The 18,924-nt window shown below is 46.5% G+C and overlaps 1 protein-coding gene across 4 annotated transcripts in view; it reads right to left on the reverse strand.

Annotated features, from left to right (window-relative positions):
* Window positions 1–697: 697 nt before the first annotated feature.
* Window positions 698–18,924, reverse strand: part of LOC144509424 (polycomb protein SCMH1-like) — a 211,026-nt gene continuing 192,799 nt past the window's right edge. For all 4 annotated transcript variants that reach the window (XM_078238292.1, XM_078238290.1, XM_078238291.1 and 1 more), the window contains 2 exons: window positions 5,943–6,088; window positions 698–2,677 (listed from right to left, as the gene is read on the reverse strand). In XM_078238292.1, the coding sequence (XP_078094418.1) occupies window positions 2,552–2,677; window positions 5,943–6,088 (272 nt within the window). In that variant the 3' untranslated portion in view covers window positions 698–2,551. The remainder of the gene's footprint in view (window positions 2,678–5,942; window positions 6,089–18,924) is intronic.

Below are 18,924 nucleotides of genomic sequence, written 5' to 3' on the forward strand. Positions count from 1 at the left end.
TGTGGGGCTAGGGCCTGGGTGGGATTGGTGCAACCTCAATGGGCCGAATGGCCTCCTTCTGCACTATAGGGATTCTATGGGACGCAACAATAATTGGGGGAAGGAACCAGGCCTGGGATGAGTGCCTCAGAAAGGTCCAGCGGCCTGTTAAGGAGTGATTCCCCCCCTCTGCCATCAGCCCAATGAATGCCTGGCGAGGGCATCTCCCGCCACCAGTTAAATTCGGGCAGTGGCAGGATGAGGCCCTTAAGTGGACATAATGGCCTCAATTGGCCGGCAGGTTGATGGATGTTGAACATCCATCCTGTTGCTGATAGCATTTCGTGGGGGCAGGGGGTGGGCATGGCTTCCATTCGCCTTCAAACCTGTTGGCGGGGGAGTGTTAAATCCAGCCCATGAAATCATTGAAATAACACAAATGCACTGAAGGGGAAGCAGGATAATCAGATGAGGCAGAAAGGAATAGAGGGTTTTGCTGATGGTTCCGCTGTGGTGGGGTGGGAGGAGGTTAGTGTGAGGCATTAGACACTGGCATTGATCACAAAATAAAAGCAAAAATATTGCTGATGCTGGAAATCGGAAATGAAAACAGAAAATGCTGGAAAACCTCAGCAGGTCTGACAGCGTCTGTGGAGAGAGAAACAGAGTTTCTGTTTCAAAAGAAGAGTCAAACAGATTCAAATCATTAACTCTGTTTCTCTGTCCACAGATGCTAAAAGTTTATTTATTAGTCACAAAGTAAGGCTTACATTAACATTGCAATGAAGTTGCTGTAAAATGCCCCTAGTCGCCACACTCCGGCGCCTGTTCTGGACAATGCACCTAACCAGCACGTCTTTCAGATTGTGGGAGGAAACCGGAGCACCCGGAGGAAACCCATGCAGGCATGGGGAGAACATGCAAACTCCACACGCACAGTGACCCAAACTGGGAATCGAACACGGCTCCCTGGCGCTGTGAAGCAGCAGTGCTAACCACTGTGCCACCGTGCCGCCCCCTACCAGACCTGCAGAACTTTTCCAGCATTTTTTTTTATTACCAGCACAGACCAGTTGGGCCAAATGGCCTCTTTCTGTGCCGTACTTTCTATGTAACATTGGAATCATCACAACATTAAAAAGAACAGCTCAAACTTGCTTCCCCCGATAGTTGTAGATAAAATTTGCTCATATCTGAGCCACACAAAGCAACAAGTTCCTGGTTTTGACGAGTTCCAGTTCAAGCTAAATTAGCCCATCGCTGCTGTGATGATAATCACGGGATTGCAATGGGTTTTAGTGCTCTGGGATAGGGTGGGGGAAAAAAGATCAGGGCTCCCATTCCCGATTATTGACCATTATCTCCTCTTGGAAAAGATACATGGGTGAGGGCAGGATTAAGCTTGGCTGCGTTATTTAACTGCCCACGCCAATCTACAAAATGACAGCCAGGGCAAGGAGCTGAGGGCAACCAGCGCCCTCAGAACCATATCCCAGCAACCACCTTCAGTCAGTGGACAGAAAAATAGGCTGGGTTTAGTGAGGAGTTGGCAAAGCAAAGTTAATTTAAAAGTTAGTTTTAAAAAAAAAACAGGCCACTTAAATAATGGAGGTCTCCCAATTGACTTGGTCTATGTTACTGATGGGTTCAACTGGATGGCTGCAACACATAAAAATTCGGAAACCACAAATGCTACATGTTCAATTCTGCTACATAATATTTTGTACAAAACTTTAGACTTGGTAACAAAAAAATGAAAAAAAGAAAAGCAATAAAATAAAGCAAGCAAAGAAGCAAATAAAAGGAGGCTGTACATAGTGTTGTAGTACAGAAATCAGATTCTTGCTACAAAAAAAAACTGGACTTTTCACCATGAAAGGAAGAGCAGTACCTTCCATACTTTTCTTCTCAGAGAGTCTTAGTTTAGAGGCTCGATTCATATATATAAAAAATTCCTTTAACTTACTTTTTAAACTTTCTTACCCCTTTGGAGCAAACTGAAGAAAGACAGGAGGCATCACATCGTCACTGCTTTTGAGTCTCTCTAACTCTTCCCAGCACTTAAAAGGCATGAGAGACATTGACTGAGTTGTGTAAAGTGATGCTAGGTCACAAGCAGATGCCAGTCACAGTGAAATGCCTGTACAACATACAAGCCGGTCCCACTGTCAAGAGGAATAAGCAATGAATAACTGAAATAAACTCATAAAATGAAATACGACTGCTACACAACAGCAATATCCAGAGCATTTTCTTAAAATGTTTCATGTCAGCTGGATAGAAGCATCTCCTATCCAAATCTGAAAATTCAGAGGAGCAACACTTCACTGTGAGCTGTAGCCTTTACATAAAAATGTATCAGTCCAAGGTTTCTCCTGTCATCAATCCTGGTGATTCAAAGTACCGAACAATCCTGTTTCATTGGTATCTTAGAAAGACACATGGCATTTGAAAGCGGAGCCCAAAGTGAGTAAATCCCCACTGGCTTCATCCTTTCGGGAAGGGGGCAGGGAGTGGCTCATTCTGGAGTTCTGTAGTTTCTGAATGCGTTCCAGTGCAGCGAGTTCACGAATCAGAATTTGCCCTGCTTCAGTCTGTCAATGTGATAGCAAATCTTCAAGGCTGGCCCCAGCTTTAGTCCCATATACTTCATCACCATGTCACTCCGTAGCAACAGCAAAGCTTTCCCATCAATTTCCTGCAATGCAATCGAGTTCAACAATTCATTAGTGTGATCCAGAAACAAGCCAGTTTTATGCCGCAGCAGCTGCCTTTAAGGGCAGCACGGTGGCACAGTGGTTAGCACTGCTGCCTCACAGCGCCAGGGACCCGGGTTCGATTCTGGCCTCGGGTCACTGTCTGTGTGGAGTTTGTATGTTCTCCCCATGTCTACGTGGGTTTCCTCCGGGTGCTCCGGTTTTCTCCCACACTCCAAAGATGTGCATGTTAGTTTGATTGGCCATGCTAAATTGACCCTAGTGTCAGAGGAATTATCAGGGTAAATGATTGGGGTTAGGGGAATAGGGTCTGTGTGTGATATGGTCGGTACAGATGTGATGGGCTGAATGGCCTCCTTTTGTACTGTTGAGATTCTATGATTCTATGAACATGCACCATAAGGGGCAACATAGTGGCACAGTGGTTAATGCCACTGCCTCACAGCGCCAGGGACCCGGTTCGATTCCAGCCTTGGATGATTGTGTGTTTGGGGTTTGCACGTTCTCCCCGTTTCCGGGTGGGTTTCCTCCGACAGTCCAAAGATGTGCGGGTTAGGTGGATTGGCCATGCCAAATTGCCTCTTAATGTCCCAAGATGTGTAGGTTTGGGGGATTAGTGGGGTAAATGCATTGAGTTATGGGGATAGGGCTGGTGGCAGACCTTGGTAAGATGCTCTATCGGAGAGTCGGTGTAGACTCGCTGGGTTGAATGGCCTCCTTCTGCACGGTAGGGATTCTATGATTCTAAGATAATCAACACGAATCTTAGAATGACTCGGTCATTTTATACAGATCAGGCCTCTCTTCCAGCGATGCACGCAGCTGAGACCACTAAAAAAGGAGTTCTATTTCATCCAGTTTTGATTTCGACGGTTGCTTTCCTTCCGAGGTCTATTGGAAAGACATTTATATAGAGAACTGTCCTTAAATCGCTGATGAATGGTCAAATAACGTAGGGCAACATTTTCAGCCTGGGCTTGCTGGCAGGATTTTCCAGTCTCGCTGTTCGCGAACACCCCCCCATCCAACACCGCGCGTTCCCTGGCAGCGGAGGGTGCAAACAATGCGAAAATGCATTGACAATGTTGGGACTGGAAGATCCCGCCGCCGCCCAATGGCCTCCGCAAAACACGCCAAAGGGGGCTGCGGAAAATCCCACCCATAGTCTATCTGAAATATTGCTGAAGCTCTAGGATTTACATCCAGGTCTTTGATCTATTCACTGTGACATCAGGGCCTTGATGGGAAGAGGATGGTATAGTGAGTGATATGGCCGCTGGACTAATAATCTAGAAGCCCAGGCTAATGTTCTGTGGATATAGGTTCAAATCCCACCACAAAGTTGGAGGGGTTTTGAATTCCATTAAAAACAACTGAAATATAAAGCCAGTCTCAGAAATAATGGCCAGTGATTGTTGTAAAAACCCATCTGGTTCAGTAATGCCCTTTAGGGAAGGAAATCTGCCTTCTTTACCTGATCTGGCCTCCACGTGTGAATTCCAGGCACACACCACTGTCCTCTAGCAAGCCATTCAGTTCAAGGGCAATTAGGAATGGGCAACAAATGCTGGTCTTGCCCACATCCCATGAAAGAGTAAGGGACCATTTACGCTTGTTCACCTTTCAACACAATGATTATTTATAACCAATCTATTGCATGGGCAGTGTCGAAGGGTCACATGAAGAAATTTGGAGGACCCTCCACAATTTTAACTTGTAATCTTATCACTTATAGGAGGAGGAAAGCAGAGTAATCCTGAAAATCAGGATTAGAATCAGATAATCCCTATAGAGCAGAAGGAGGTCATTCAGCCCATTGAGTCCACACTGACTCTCTGAAGAGCATCTTAGCCCGACCCACCCCCTGCCCTTTCCCCGTAACCCCATGCATTTAGCATGGCCAATCCATCTAACCTACGTATCTTTGGACATGAAGGGGCAATTTACCCTGGCCAATCCACCTAATGCGCACATCTTTGGACACAAAGGGGCAATTTAGCATGGCCAATCCACCTAACCTGCACATCTTTGGACTCTGGGCAGAAAACAGGAGAATCCGGAGGAAACGCATGCAGAAACAGAGAGAACGTGCAAACTCCACACAGTCACCCAAGGGTGGAATTGAACCTGGGTCCCTAGCGCTGTGAGGCAGCAGTACTAACCACTATGCCACCATGCCACCCATAAACATAGAATCCCTACAGTGCAGAAGGCAGCCATTTGGCCCATTGAGTCTGCACCGACTACAATCCCACCCAGGCCCTATCCCCGTAACTCCACTTATTTACCCTGCTAGTCCCTCCGAACCCTAAGGGGCAATTTACTATGGTCAATTAACCTAACCCGTACATCTTTGGACTGTGGAAGGAAACCAGATCACCCACAGGAAACCCATGCAGACATGGGGAGAATGTGCAAGCTCCACACAGACAGCCACCCGAAATTGAACCCGGTCCCTGGCACTGTGAGGCAGCAGTGCTAACCACTATGCCACCGCGCCGCCAATAACATTATCATAAGCAATGTTGTGAGGAGGGCTTAACGCATTTGAACAGTGTAAAAAGTTAAGTAACCTTTTTCAAAAGGGAGTTACATGTAGAATCACCATTAAAAATGAACCTTCAATCATCTGCATGCAATACCAAAAGAACAACTTGTTGGATTTTAAACCTTTGTATGCTGCAGTGAGTTTAGCTGTCTGGATGCACGCTTGTTTCATTTAGTGCTTTTTTTAAAACAATAAGCATAATTGTGATGTAAGCATTCCACTCTTTCATCCATCTGTCTACTGACTGATATTGTGTTTCAGTGAGGGAAAGCACTTTGCTATAAATTGTTCACATCTCAATAAATGAACCAGGAAGAAGCTGAAAGGTTAGGCATAAACTTTAATTACCATTTTTCTTTTAAAAGAGAAACATAAATTTGATAGGGAATTAAAATGAAAAATATGGGAATGAGAGAAGAGATGAAAGGACTATGTTGAATTGAAACGTAGCTTAAAAATCTTTTTAATTAAAAATATTATTTTCATGATTGTGGGGTAATTACAACAACAAAGCCTCTTCTGACATTTGAGTGGCTTTATTATTGTAATATTAGTGTTTATTTGAGCATGACTTGGCTTGAGATGAAAGGTTATAGAAGCAGAGGCAGTCACTTCCCTGGATCTTAATGCTAACTATACACTGGATCCCTGGCCCATGGGCTCATGAGGCCTGTGCCAATACAGGATTGTACACGTACGTGCTTTCGGAACAGGTCTGCGTGAGGGCCCAGAGACTGTGGATCTGCATCACGAACAAACTGCATCACATCCTCCACAGTCCAGCTGGATGGATCCCTACTGATCAAACGAGGTGGATCTCGTGATCCCATAAACCTGTCAGAACCTAGGAAAAGATCAAAAAATTATCAGCCATGAGAGACTTTTTTCTCCCCTCAAGAGTGTCATCATTTTCCGAGAAAGCACAATTTTTTTTTACCAGTGAGTCTTAATTAGTTACCTCTGAAGATGCCAATGTCTCATCAATGACATTGTTAAGGTGTCAGTTACATTGTTAAGGTTAAGTGAAACATGTGATGGGTTTTAACTGTCCATGATGTTAGGGACCAGATCAGAAACCCCAAGGTACATTGTGAAATTAGACTAGACTCCAACTTTGTTTGTATTTTGGCACGAGTGCGAGGATAAGATGTTTTATTCCTGGTATGATTCTATTGACACACTCGGAAGCATTTATCAAAACAAACTTTATTTAACAATACAGTTTAAATATAACGAATGAATTAGCTTAACTTTTACCAAGTGAAATACTTAAACATGACACGATGCAATTCTTAAATGCTAATCTATCTCTATTAGTTCCAATTTAAGCAATATTCCTCATAGACTTAAACTCCTCTACAAAATCAATTGGTAAACAACATGGGCGTACATGCTGGTAAGTGGGCCTCAAGTCTTTGAACACCCCTGGAGATAGATACAGAGAGGCACCTGTCTTCTGACACTCAAACAATGGCCTCAGAGAGAGAGGGAAAGAAACCTCTTGGCTTCCTGCAGACACAAGCAGAATATAACTGTTTTCCCCTGTAAGCTTAATTCCACCCATTTACATGACTCTGTCTCTTGTCAATCAATCTAATTAAACCCGACTCTGAAACTCCAGGGAAAAACCAAAAAATAAACAAAACTGCATTAGCTCAGATTAAAACAAACACCCCATGATCTAGAATCAATTATTCTCCTTCATTCTCAGCACGTGGGTCGCCTGGAGCAGACGAATCGGCACTGTAAACAGAGCTCAATTTTCAACATACCCCTCACAAGACATATGATAAAGATACATTTCTTAAAGGCACAGTATCATCTCAGTGAGCACATATAAATAGGGGACTGGCATGCTTCAGGCCTTCTGCAACCAGTGGTTGCCGCGGGAACTGGGGTGCATCATCGCCCCCCCCGGGAATGACATTTTGACTTAATTAGTTAAGTTTCCTTTTGGGCGTTTTATTTTGTTTGCAGTCCCCCCCACAAAGGGCAGTCGCCTCTATCATATTTGTTTAATTTATTGATTATTGTTTTTCTTAAAGGAGTATGAATCGGGGATAGCTGGGACACTGGGTTGAGTGGGAGGAGAGCTCCGAGACTGAGCAAATTGATCAATTCTCTCATATAAAGAAAAGCCTCTGTGTCTTGGTTTCAGATGCAGCAGCCAGCTTGGATTCTGCGAACAGAGAATGCTACAGAATGTTGTTGAATTGATGATTTCTCTTTTAAAATGATCCGCTTGAAGTCAGCCCTTTGAGCAAGCAAAATTAAGCGACACAGCATTTCCTGGAGTACATCAGAGAACACATTTAATTTGAGAACATGCTGATTTTCTTTAGGCATCTCTCCAAATGAAAAATAACACACACCCTGTTGCACAGTTTTATCGAGATCAGTGCAGCATATACAAGGGGTCAAACTTGTATCCACCCTGATTAAGGTCACTCTGCATCAATTTTGTTGTACACTTATGAAGCTTTCAGGAAGATCGGTGAGACACTTTTTATAAACGAAGGAGATTGTCATCGACTTCAGGAAGCGTAAAGGAGAACATGCCCCTGTCTACATCAATGGGGATGAAGTAGAAAGGGTCGAGAGCTTCACGTTTTTAGGTGTCCAGATCACCAACAACCTGTCCTGGTCCCTCCCATGCCGACACCACAGTTAAGAAAGCCCACCAACGCCTCTACTTTCTCAGAAGACTAAGGAAATTTGGCATGTCAGCTGCGACTCTCACCAACTTTTACAGATGCACCATAGAAAGCATTCTTTCTGGTTGTATCACAGCTTGGTATGGCTCCTGCTCTGCCCAAGACCGCAAGGAACTACAAAAAGTCGTGAATGTAGCCCAATCCATCACGCAAATCAGCCTCCCATCCACTGACTCTGTCTACACTTCCCACTGCCTCGGCAAAGCAGCCAGCATAATTAAGGACCCCACGCACCCCAGAGATTCTCTCTTCCACCTTCTTCCGTCGGGAAAAAGATACAAAAGTCTGAAGTCACAACTCAAGAACAGCTTCTTCCCTGCTGCCATCAGACTTTTGAATGGACCTACCTTGCATTAAGTTGATCTTTCTCTACACCCTAGCTATAACTGTAACTTACATTCTGCACTCTCTCGTTTCCTTCTCTATGAATGGTATGCTCTGTCTGGATAGCGCGCAAGAAACAATATTTTTCACTGTATACTAATACATGTGACAATAATAAATCAAATCAAATCAAATAAAAGCAAATTACTGCAGATGCTGGAATCTGAAACAAAACAGAAAATTTTGGAAAATCTCAACAGATCTGACAGCACTGGCGGAGAGAGAAAAGAGCCAAAGTTCATCAGGGCTCTGATGAAGAATCATCCAGTCTCGAAACGTTAGCTCTATTCTCTCTCCACAGATGCTGTCAGACCTGCTGAGATTTTCCAGCATTTTCTGTTTTTGTTTTCATGTTAGAACTTTGTGAAGAAATTTTTCCCCACCTTAGTCCTAAAAGGTTAACCCCTTATCGGCAAACTATGACTGCCAATTCTGGATTCCCTGACCATTGGGGACATTCTTTCTGAATCTACCCTGTCTCACCCTGTTAGAATTTTATAAGTTTCTACGAGATCCCCTCTCACTCTTCTAAACTCCAATCAATATAATTCTAACCAATTTAGTTTCTCCTCATATGACAGACCTGCCATCCCAGGAATCAGCCTGAGTAAGCCTTTGCTGTACTCCCTCTATAGCAAGGATGTCCTTCCTCAGATAAGGACACCAAATCTGCACACAATACTCCACATTACCCCATACAATTGCTTTAAAACATCCCTATTCCTATACTCAAATCCTCTTGCTATGAAATTCAACAGATGAGATGGTCAGGATTCTCCCAAAAAGAAATCTAAATTCCCAGCGTGCAGGACAACAGGAGTAATTCCCACTGGGTATTTGAGCGTACTTACCAGAGCGAATCTCTGACACTCTGGGCATTGCAGAGTGCCTCAGTGTGATTCACTCTGGAAAGCAGGGGACGGGGACTATTCCCGCTGGAGGGGTTGGCAGTTTAGCGCTGAGCGAGCCACTGTGCATGCGGCGATCTGCCAGCGCCGAGATCGGTGCATGTGCAGTGGCTCCCCAATTGCCGGCCTCACAATCACTGGCCTTCCTGATCGCTGGCCAGCTCCGCAACCCCTCCTGATCGCTGGTCTCCCGAACCTCCCCAGGCCAGACCCTGTGTTGTGTGTCCCCCCATCCCCCCCAGCCCTGATCTCCCTGCCTGCCCCGATAGTCCCGACACCTCCCCCACCCCCCACCGCCCAGCCCCGATTTCCTCACACCCTCCCTCCCCCACTGATCCTCTTGCAGAGTGGCAGCGGGTCACCCCTCAACCACCAATCGCCCCCCAACAGACTGCACCCCCCAGTATGCCCCACCATCTCTGGCCCCGCTCCCTTGGCACTGCCTGGTGCCCAGTGGGCAGTGCCAGTGCCCCTTGGGCAGTGCGAGGGTGCCAGGCTGGCACCGCCCAAGAGGCACCCCCCCCTTACCCCTGACCTCCCCGGGGTGCCTCAATGTCCTCTGTGCTCTCCAGTGGGGTCAGGGCGCCTGGTCCCTGTTAGTGGGGGGCAGTCGTAAACACTGCTGGAGGGAAGCACTCCTGGCAGGGGGAGTGGGGGGAGAGGCTAACGGCCCCGGAGAATACCGTACAGGGCCCACTAATCATGTTGAAATACTCACTTCAATATGAAAAATCAGCTCTGCACCCTGGGAGATGCGCAGAGGCTACTGGAGCAGCGCAGCAGGATGGGAGAATCCCGGCCGATATGTTAAGATAAGACATAGTTCTTCCACACACAACGCACAAGACACACAGTCATGCCAAATCGTTCTAAATGCTGTATATCCTTACCTTCTGTGCTTTCAATTTTCTAATGTAGATTTGATAATCAGCTCATTACACGTGATAATCTCAGTCAGCCAGTGCAGATCCTGTGTGACTGTAATAACTATCCACACCCGGTATAATTACCAGGTCTGAACACATTTGTTTGCCAAATAGTGGTCATTACAGAAGCTCTAAACCAGAATATGAAGTGAATCCTATCAGGACACATAGTGAGAGAGAGGGAGATGGAGCCGCTTTCTGTGTTGATTCAATGTACGGTGGATTCGCAATCAGTTTGGGACCAAGGCAAATTAGTAACTGCCGCTTCTGACTTGTTTGTTCACCAAGAGAAGGGAATAGAGAACTGAGGAAATGGTAAAGTCATCATCAGAGCTACTTGCAAAGGTTGCACAGAGCTACAGGATGGACCGATGTCGATCACGCACCAGTTACACGTTAGTGAAAACCATCATTTCGGGAATGCAGTGAGGTCGTTTAGAAAGACATATAAACACAGGAATTAGGAGCAGAGTAGGCCACTCGACCTCTCTGACCTGCTGCATCATTTAGTAAGCTCATGGATGACCCGACTGTCACCTCACCCTCACATTCCTACCTAACCCTGAGAACCTAACCTTTCACCCCCTTGCTTATCAAGAATCTATCTACCTCTGCCTCAAAAATATTCAAACTCTCTGCTCCCACCACCTGTTGAGAAAGAGTTTCAAAGGCTCAAAAACCAATTCTCCTCAACTGTCTCAAATGGGTGACCCCTTATTTTTAAACAGTGACCGCCCCCCCCCTAGTTCTAGATTCTCTCACAAGAAGAAATCAGTGGCACAGTGGTTAGCACTGCTGCCTCACAGCGCCAGGGACCTGGGTTCAATTCCAGCCTCAGGTCACTGTCTGTGCGGAGTCTGCACGTTCTCCCCGTGTCTGCGTGGGTTTCCTCTGGGTGTTCTGGTTTCCTCCCACAGTTCGAAAGATGTGCTGGTTAGGTGCATTGGCCATGCTAAATTCTTCCTCAATGTACCTGAGCAGGCACCTGAGTGTGGTAACTAGGGGGTTTTCACAGTAAATGTAAATTTACTTGTGACTAATTAATAATAAATAAACCTTTCAATATAAGCTTACTTGTGACACTAATAAATAAAATACAAAATCAGGGCCTTTTACATTTCAATCAAATTGCCTTATTCTTCTAAACTCCAGTGGATACAAGTCTAACCTGTCCGACCTTTCCTCATAAGGTGACACACCCACTCCAGGTATTAGTCTGGTAAACCTTCTCTGAATCACTTCTAATGCATTTCCATCCTTCTGTAAATAAGGAGACCAATACTCCTTAGTGCAGGAGTGCAATGTAACTCCTGCAGAATGTTCGAGGTGAGGGACACCGTCAGTGTCCCTGCTGATTACACCTGTGGGAGGTGCACCCATCTGCAGCTCCTCCAAGACCGCGTTAGGGAGCTAGAGCTGGAGTTGGATGAGCTTAGGGTCATCAGGGAGGCAGAGAGGGCCATAGACACAAGCTTCAGGGATATAGTTGCTCCAGGGAATGAAAATAGATGGGTGACAGTGAGAGGGGCTGGGAGGAAGCAGTCGGTGCGGGGATCGCCTGTGGTCGTTCCCCTTAGCAACAAGTATTCCACTTTGGATACAGGTGAGGGGGGCGACCTACCAGTGGTAAGCCGCAGTGACCAGATCGCCAGCGCTGAATCCGTCCCTGTGGCTCAGAAGGGAAAGGGGGAGAGCGGTAGAGATATAGTTATTGGGGACTAGTTTGTTAGAGGGATAGATAGGAGGTTCTGTGGCAACAAGAGAGACTCACGGATGGTATGTTGCCTCCCGGATGCCAGGGTCCGTGACATCTCCGGCCGTGTCTTCAGGATTCTAAAGGGGGAGGGGGAACAGTCACAAGTCGTGGTGCACGTCGGCACCAAAGACATCGGTAAGAGAGGGGACGGGGATTTAAAACAGGAATTCAGGGAGCTTGGGTGGAAGCTGAGAGCCAGGACAAAACAGGTTGTCATCTCTGGTATGTTGCCGGTGCCACGGGATAGCGAGTTGAGGAACAGGGAGAGAGTGCAGTTAAACACATGGATGCAGGGATGATGTAGGAGGGAGGGTTTCAGCTATGTGGATAATTGGAACACTTTCTGGGGAAGGTGGGACCTGTACCAACAGGACGGGGTGCACCTGAACCAGAAGGGCACCAATATCAGGGCTTTGGCTCACAGGGCTTGGACGAGCAGGGGTGAGTTTTTGTTTCCTTACACTCTTATTAACTTTTCACTGTCTTACTTGACATAAAGTGTCCAGTATGAGTGTGAAACCAGTGTGTTGTTCCCAGTGTAGGATGTGGGAGGTCCTGGAGGCATCTGGCCTCCCGGACATCCACATCTGTGAGGGGTGTGTCGAGCTGCGGTTCCTGAGGGACCGTGTTAGGGAGCTGGAACTGCAGCTCGAGGATCTTAGGCTGATGAGGGAGAATGAGGAGGTGATAGACAAGAGCTATCATCAGGTGGTCACACCAGGGCAACGGGAGGAGGCCAAGTGGGTGATGGCCAGGAAGGGTAAGGCTAGGGTGGTTGAGAGCACCCCAGTGGATTTGCCCCTGCACAACAAGTACTCCTGCTTGAGTACTGCTGGGGGGGACAGCCCGCCTGGGGGAAGCAGCAGTGGCCGTGTCTCCGCAGTGGAGTCCAGCCCTGTAACTCAGAGGGCTAAGGAAAAGAGGAGGAAGGCGGTATTAATCGGGGACTCGATGGTGAAGGGGACAGACAGGCGTTTCTGCGGAGGTAGGCGGGATTCTCGCATGGTGGTCTGCCTCCCTGGGGCCGGGATCCAGGATGTCGCTAGTCGCGTCCCGGAAATCCTGAGGTGGGAGGGAGAGGAGCCTGAGGTAGCGGTACATATTGGTACCGCTGATGTGGGTAGGAAGGGAGAAGGGGTCATGAAAAGGGAGTACAGGGAATTAGGGAGACAGCTGAGAAAGAGGAAAGCAAAGGTAGTAATCTCAGGATTACTGCCTGTGCCACGGGAAGGTGAGGGCAGGAATGGAGTGAGGTGGAAGATGAATGTGTGGCTGAGGGACTGGTGCAGGGGGCAGGGATTCAGGTTCCTGGACCATTGGGACCTCTTTAGGGGCAGGGGTGATCTGTATACAAAAAACGGGTGGAACTTGAATCACACGGGGACCAATATCCTGGCCGGTAGGTTGGCTAAGGTTACTGGGGAGAATTTAAACTAGATAGGTTGGGGGGAGGGGAGCTAGAAGAGTTGACTAGGATCAAGGAACTAATTGATGGGGTGGAGGATGCAGGGGTAAGGGGAATTACAAAATTAATGGTAGAGGAGAGGGTGCAAGTGAATGAAGGCGGTAATTTAGATAAGGGAGTAGAGGGAGAGGGTGTTCGCGACTCATCAAAGCGGGTCCAGATAAAAGCTGGAATAAGGACACTTTGCCTGAATGCACGAAGCATTCGGAACAAGGTAAATGAGTTGATGGTGCAAATCAGCACGAGTGGGTACGATCTAGTGGCCATTACAGAAACGTGGCTGAAAGGTGACCAGGACTGGGAGATGAATATCCAGGGGTATCAGGCGTTTAGGAAGAATAGACAGGAAGGAAAAGGTGGTGGGGTCGCGCTATTAATAAGAGATAATATCAGGGTAGTACTGAGGGATGACATAGGCTCTGAGGAACAAAACGTGGAATCATTATGGGTAGAGATGAGGAATAGTAGAGGGAGAAAGACACTAGTAGGTGTGGTATATAGGCCCCCAAATAATAATGTTGAGGTAGGGAGGGCTATAAACAAGCAGATAAGGGATGCGTGTAAAAACGGAACAGCAATAATCATGGGGGACTTCAACATGCACATTGACTGGCAGACTCAAGTCGGTAAGGGTGGAATGGAGGAAGAGTTCTTAGAATGCTGTCGGGATAGTTTCCTTGAACAGCATGTTACGGAACCGACGAGGGAACGAGCTATTTTGGATCTGGTATTGTGTAACGAGGTAGGTAGAATTAAGGATCTTATTGTGAAGGACCCTCTTGGGTCTAGTGACCACAATATGGTCGAATTTCTGATTCAGATGGAAGAGGAGAAAGTTTGGTCCCAAACCAGTGTCCTCTGTTTGAACAGAGGGAAATATGATAGGATGAGGGATGAATTGGCTAAGGTAGACTGGGAGAGCAGGCTGGCAGGTAGGATAGCTGAGGAACAGTGGAGGATTTTTAAGGAGATCCTTTTCAGTTCTCAGCAAAAATATATTCCAGCAAAAAACAAGGATTGTAAGAAAAGGGAGAACCAGCCGTGGATAACGAAGGAAATAAAGGAGAGTATTAAAATAAAAACAGCTGCGTACAGAGTGGCCAAAAATAGTGGAGAAACAAGTGATTGGGAAAAATTTAAGAAACAACAAAGAGAGACTAAGAAAGCGATAAAGAAAGGAAGGATAGACTATGAAGCTAGGCTAGCAATTAATATAAAAAATGATAGTAAAAGTTTTTATAAATATATAAAAAGGAATAGAGTGGCTAGAGTGAATGTTGGACCCTTGGAGGACGAGAGGGGGGAGTTAATAGTGGGAAATGAGGATATGGCTGAGTCTTTAAATAAGTTTTTTGTGTCGGTCTTCACGGTGGAGGACACAAATAGTTTGCCAAATATTAACGATAGAGGGTTGGCAGCAGGAGAAATACTTAATACAATTAATGTTACCAGAGAGGCAGTGCTGGGTAGACTAATGGGACTGAAGGTGGATAAGTCCCCGGGTCCGGATGGAATGCATCCCAGGGTATTGAAAGAAATGTCAGAGGTAATAGTGGATGCGTTAGTGATTATTTATCAAAACTCGTTGCATTCTGGGGTAGTGCCGGTTGATTGGAAAACGGCTAATGTTACGCCGCTGTTTAAAAAAGGAAGGAGACAAAAGGCGGGTAACTATAGGCCGGTCAGCTTAACGTCTGTAGTAGGGAAAATGCTGGAATCCATTATTAAAGAGGAGATAGCAGGGCATCTGGATAGAAATGGTTCGATCAATCAGACGCAGCATGGATTCATGAGGGGAAAGTCGTGCTTGACGAACATGTTGGATTTTTATGAAGATGTGACTAGGGCGGTTGATGGAGGAGAACCGGTGGATGCGGTGTTTTTGGATTTCCAAAAGGCGTTTGATAAGGTGCCCCATAAAAGGCTACTGAAGAAGATTAGGGCACACGGAGTTGGGGGTAGTGTGTTAAAGTGGATTGGGGACTGGCTATCCGACAGGAAGCAAAGAGTCGGAATAAATGGGTGTTTTTCCGGTTGGAGGAAGGTAACTAGTGGCGTGCCGCAGGGATCGGTACTCGGGCCGCAACTATTTACCATTTATATAGATGATCTGGAGGAGGGGACGGAGTGTAGGGTAACGAAGTTTGCAGACGACACAAAGATAAGTGGAAAAGTGAATCGTGTGGAGGACGGAGAAGATCTGCAGAGAGATTTGGACAGGCTGAGTGAGTGGGCGAGGATATGGCAAATGGAGTATAACGTTGAGAAATGCGAGGTTATACACTTTGGAGGAAATAATAACAAATGGGATTACTATCTCAATGGAAACAAATTAAAACATGCTACCGTGCAAAGGGACCTGGGGGTCCTTGTGCATGAGACGCAAAAGCCCAGTCTGCAGGTACAACAGGTGATCAAGAAGGCAAATGGGATGTTGGCCTATATTGCGAAGGGGATAGAATATAAAAGCAGGGATGTCTTGATGCACCTGTACAGGGCATTGGTGAGGCCGCAGCTGGAATACTGTGTGCAGTATTGGTCCCCTTATATGAGGAAGGATATATTGGCATTGGAGGGAGTGCAGAGAAGGTTCACCAGGTTGATACCGGAGATGAGGGGTTTGGATTATGAGGAGAGGCTGAGGAGATTGGGTTTGTACTCGTTGGAGTTTAGAAGGATGAGGGGGGATCTTATGGAGACTTATAAGATAATGCGGGGGCTGGATAGGGTGGAGGCGGAGAGATTCTTTCCACTTAGTAAGGAAGTTAAAACTAGAGGACACAGCCTCAAAATAAAGGGGGGTCGGTTTAAGACAGAGTTGAGGAGGAACTTCTTCTCCCAGAGGGTGGTGAATCTCTGGAATTCTCTGCCCACTGAGGTGGTGGAGGCTACCTCGCTGAATATGTTTAAAGCGCGGATGGATGGATTCCTGATCGGTAAGGGAATTAAGGGTTATGGGGATCAGGCGGGTAAGTGGTACTGATCCACGTCAGATCAGCCATGATCTTATTGAATGGCGGGGCAGGCTCGAGGGGCTAGATGGCCTACTCCTGCTCCTATTTCTTATGTTCTTATGTTCTTATATCCTGGAGGGAAATTTGCGACGGCTCTTCGGGGGGATTTAAACTAATTTGTCAGGGGGATGGGAAAAGGAGTTGTAGTCCGGAGGTCAGTGAGTGTAGTGAGGTACTGGGAAGGGTATCATGGTCAAAGGTGGGTACCAACAGACAAGAAGGTGGGTTGAAGTGTGTCTACTTCAATGCAAGGAGCATCCGAAATAAGGTAGGTGAACTTGGGGCATGGATTGGCACTTGGGACTACGATGTTGTGGCCATTACGGAGACATGGGTAGAACAAGCACAGGAATGGTTGTTGGAAGTTCCGGGGTATAGATGTTTCAGTAAGTGTAGGGTAGCTGGTAAAAGAGGTGGAGGAGTGGCACTGTTAATCAAGGAGAGTGTAACGGCTGCAGAAAGGCATTTCGAAGGGGATCTGCCTACAGAGGTAATATGGGCTGAGGTTAGGAATAGGAAAGGAGCGGTCACGTTGTTAGGAGTTTACTATAGGCCCCCAAATAGTAATAGAGATGTGGAGCAAGAAATTGCTAAGCAGATTATGGATAGGTGTGGAGGTCACAGGGTAGTTGTCATGGGGTACTTTAACCTTCCAAATATTGATTGGAACCTTTATAGGTCGAATAGTTCGGATGGGGCAGTTTTTGTGCAGTGAGTGCAGGAGGGGTTCCTGACACAATATGTGGATAAGCCGACAAGAGGTGGGGCCACATTGGATTTGGTAATGGGAAATGAGCCGGGCCAAGTGTTGGATTTGGTTGTGGGAGAGCACTTTGGAGATAGTGACCACAATTCGGTGTCTTTTGTTATTGCAATGGAGAGGGAGAGGGCCATACTTCAGGGCATAGTTTACAATTGGGGGAGAGGTAATTATGATGCAATCAGGCGGGAATTAGGAAGCATAGGATGGGAACAAAAATTGTCAGGCAAAGGCACTAATGATAAGTGGAACTTTTTCAAGGAACAAATGCTGCGTGTCCTTGATAGGTATGTCCCTGCCAGGCAGAGAGGAAATGGCCGAGTGAGGGAACCATGGTTCACAAAAGAGGTGGAATGTCTTGTCCAGAGGAAGAAGGAAGCGTATGTTAGGTTGAGAAGACAAGGTTCAGTTGGCTCGATGGAGGGTTACAAGTTAGCAAGAAATGAGCTGAAAAAGGGGCTTAGGAGAGCTAGGAGGGGGCATGAGAAGTCCTTGGCGGGTCGGATCAAGGAAAACCCCAAGGCTTTTTACTCTTATGTGAGGAATAAAAGAATGACCAGGGTGAGGCTGGGGCCGGTCAAGGACGGCAGTGGGAATTTGTGCATGGAGTCAGAAGAGATAGGAGAGGTGTTGAATGAATACTTTTCTTCGGTGTTCACCAAGGAGAGGGGCCATGTTTTTGAGGAAGAGATGGTGTCACAGGCTGATAGGCTGGAGAAAGTAGATGTTCGGAGGGAAGATGTACTAGCAATTTTGAATGAACTGAAAGTTGATAAGTCCCCTGGGCCTGATGAAATATATCCTAGGATTCTTTGGGAGGCAAGGGATGAGATAGCAGAGCCTTTGGCATTGATCTTTGGGGTGGTGCCAGAGGACTGGAGAGTGGCGAATGTGGTTCCTCTGTTTAAGAAAGGGAATAGAAATGACCCTGGTAATTATAGGCCAGTTAGTCTTACTTCGGTGGTCTGTAAGTTGATGGATAAGGTCCTTAGGGATAGGATTTACGACCACTTAGAAAGATGCAGCTTAATCCGGGATAGTCAGCACGGATTTGTGAAGGGCAAGTCTTGCCTCACAAATTTGCTAGAATTTTTTGAGGAGGTAACTAAGTGTGTAGGTGAAGGTAGTGCAGTTGATGTCATATACATGGATTTTAGTAAGGCGTTTGATAAAGTCCCCCACGGTCGGCTTATGAAGAAAGTAAGGATGTGTGGGATAGAGGGAAGTTTGGCCGATTGGATAGGCAACTGGCTATCTAACAGAAGACAGAGGATGGTGGTGGATGGAAAATTTTCGGACTGGAAACCGGTTACCAGCGGAGTGCCACAGGGATCAGTGCTTGGTCCTCTGCTATTTGTAATTTTTATAAATGACTTGGAGGAGGGGGCTGAAGGGTGGATCAGTAAATTTGCTGATGACACCAAGATTGGTGGAGTAGTGGATGAGGTGGAGGGCTGTTGTAGGCTGCAAAGAGATATAGATAGGATGCAGAGCTGGGCTGAAAAATGGCAAATGGAGTTTAACCCTGACAAATGCGAGGTGATTCATTTTGGTAGGACAAATTTAAATGTGGATTACAGGGTCAAAGGTAGGGTTCTGAAGAATGTGGAGGAACAGAGAGATCTTGGGGCTCATATCCATAGATCTCTGAAGGTTGCCACTCAAGTGGATAGAGCCGTGAAGAAGGCCTATAGTGTGTTGGCGTTCATTAACAGGGGGTTGGAGTTTAAGAGCCGTGGGGTTATGCTGCAAC

The sequence above is a fragment of the Mustelus asterias genome, chromosome 21, assembly GCF_964213995.1.
Source record: "Mustelus asterias chromosome 21, sMusAst1.hap1.1, whole genome shotgun sequence".
NCBI lineage: Eukaryota > Metazoa > Chordata > Chondrichthyes > Carcharhiniformes > Triakidae > Mustelus > Mustelus asterias.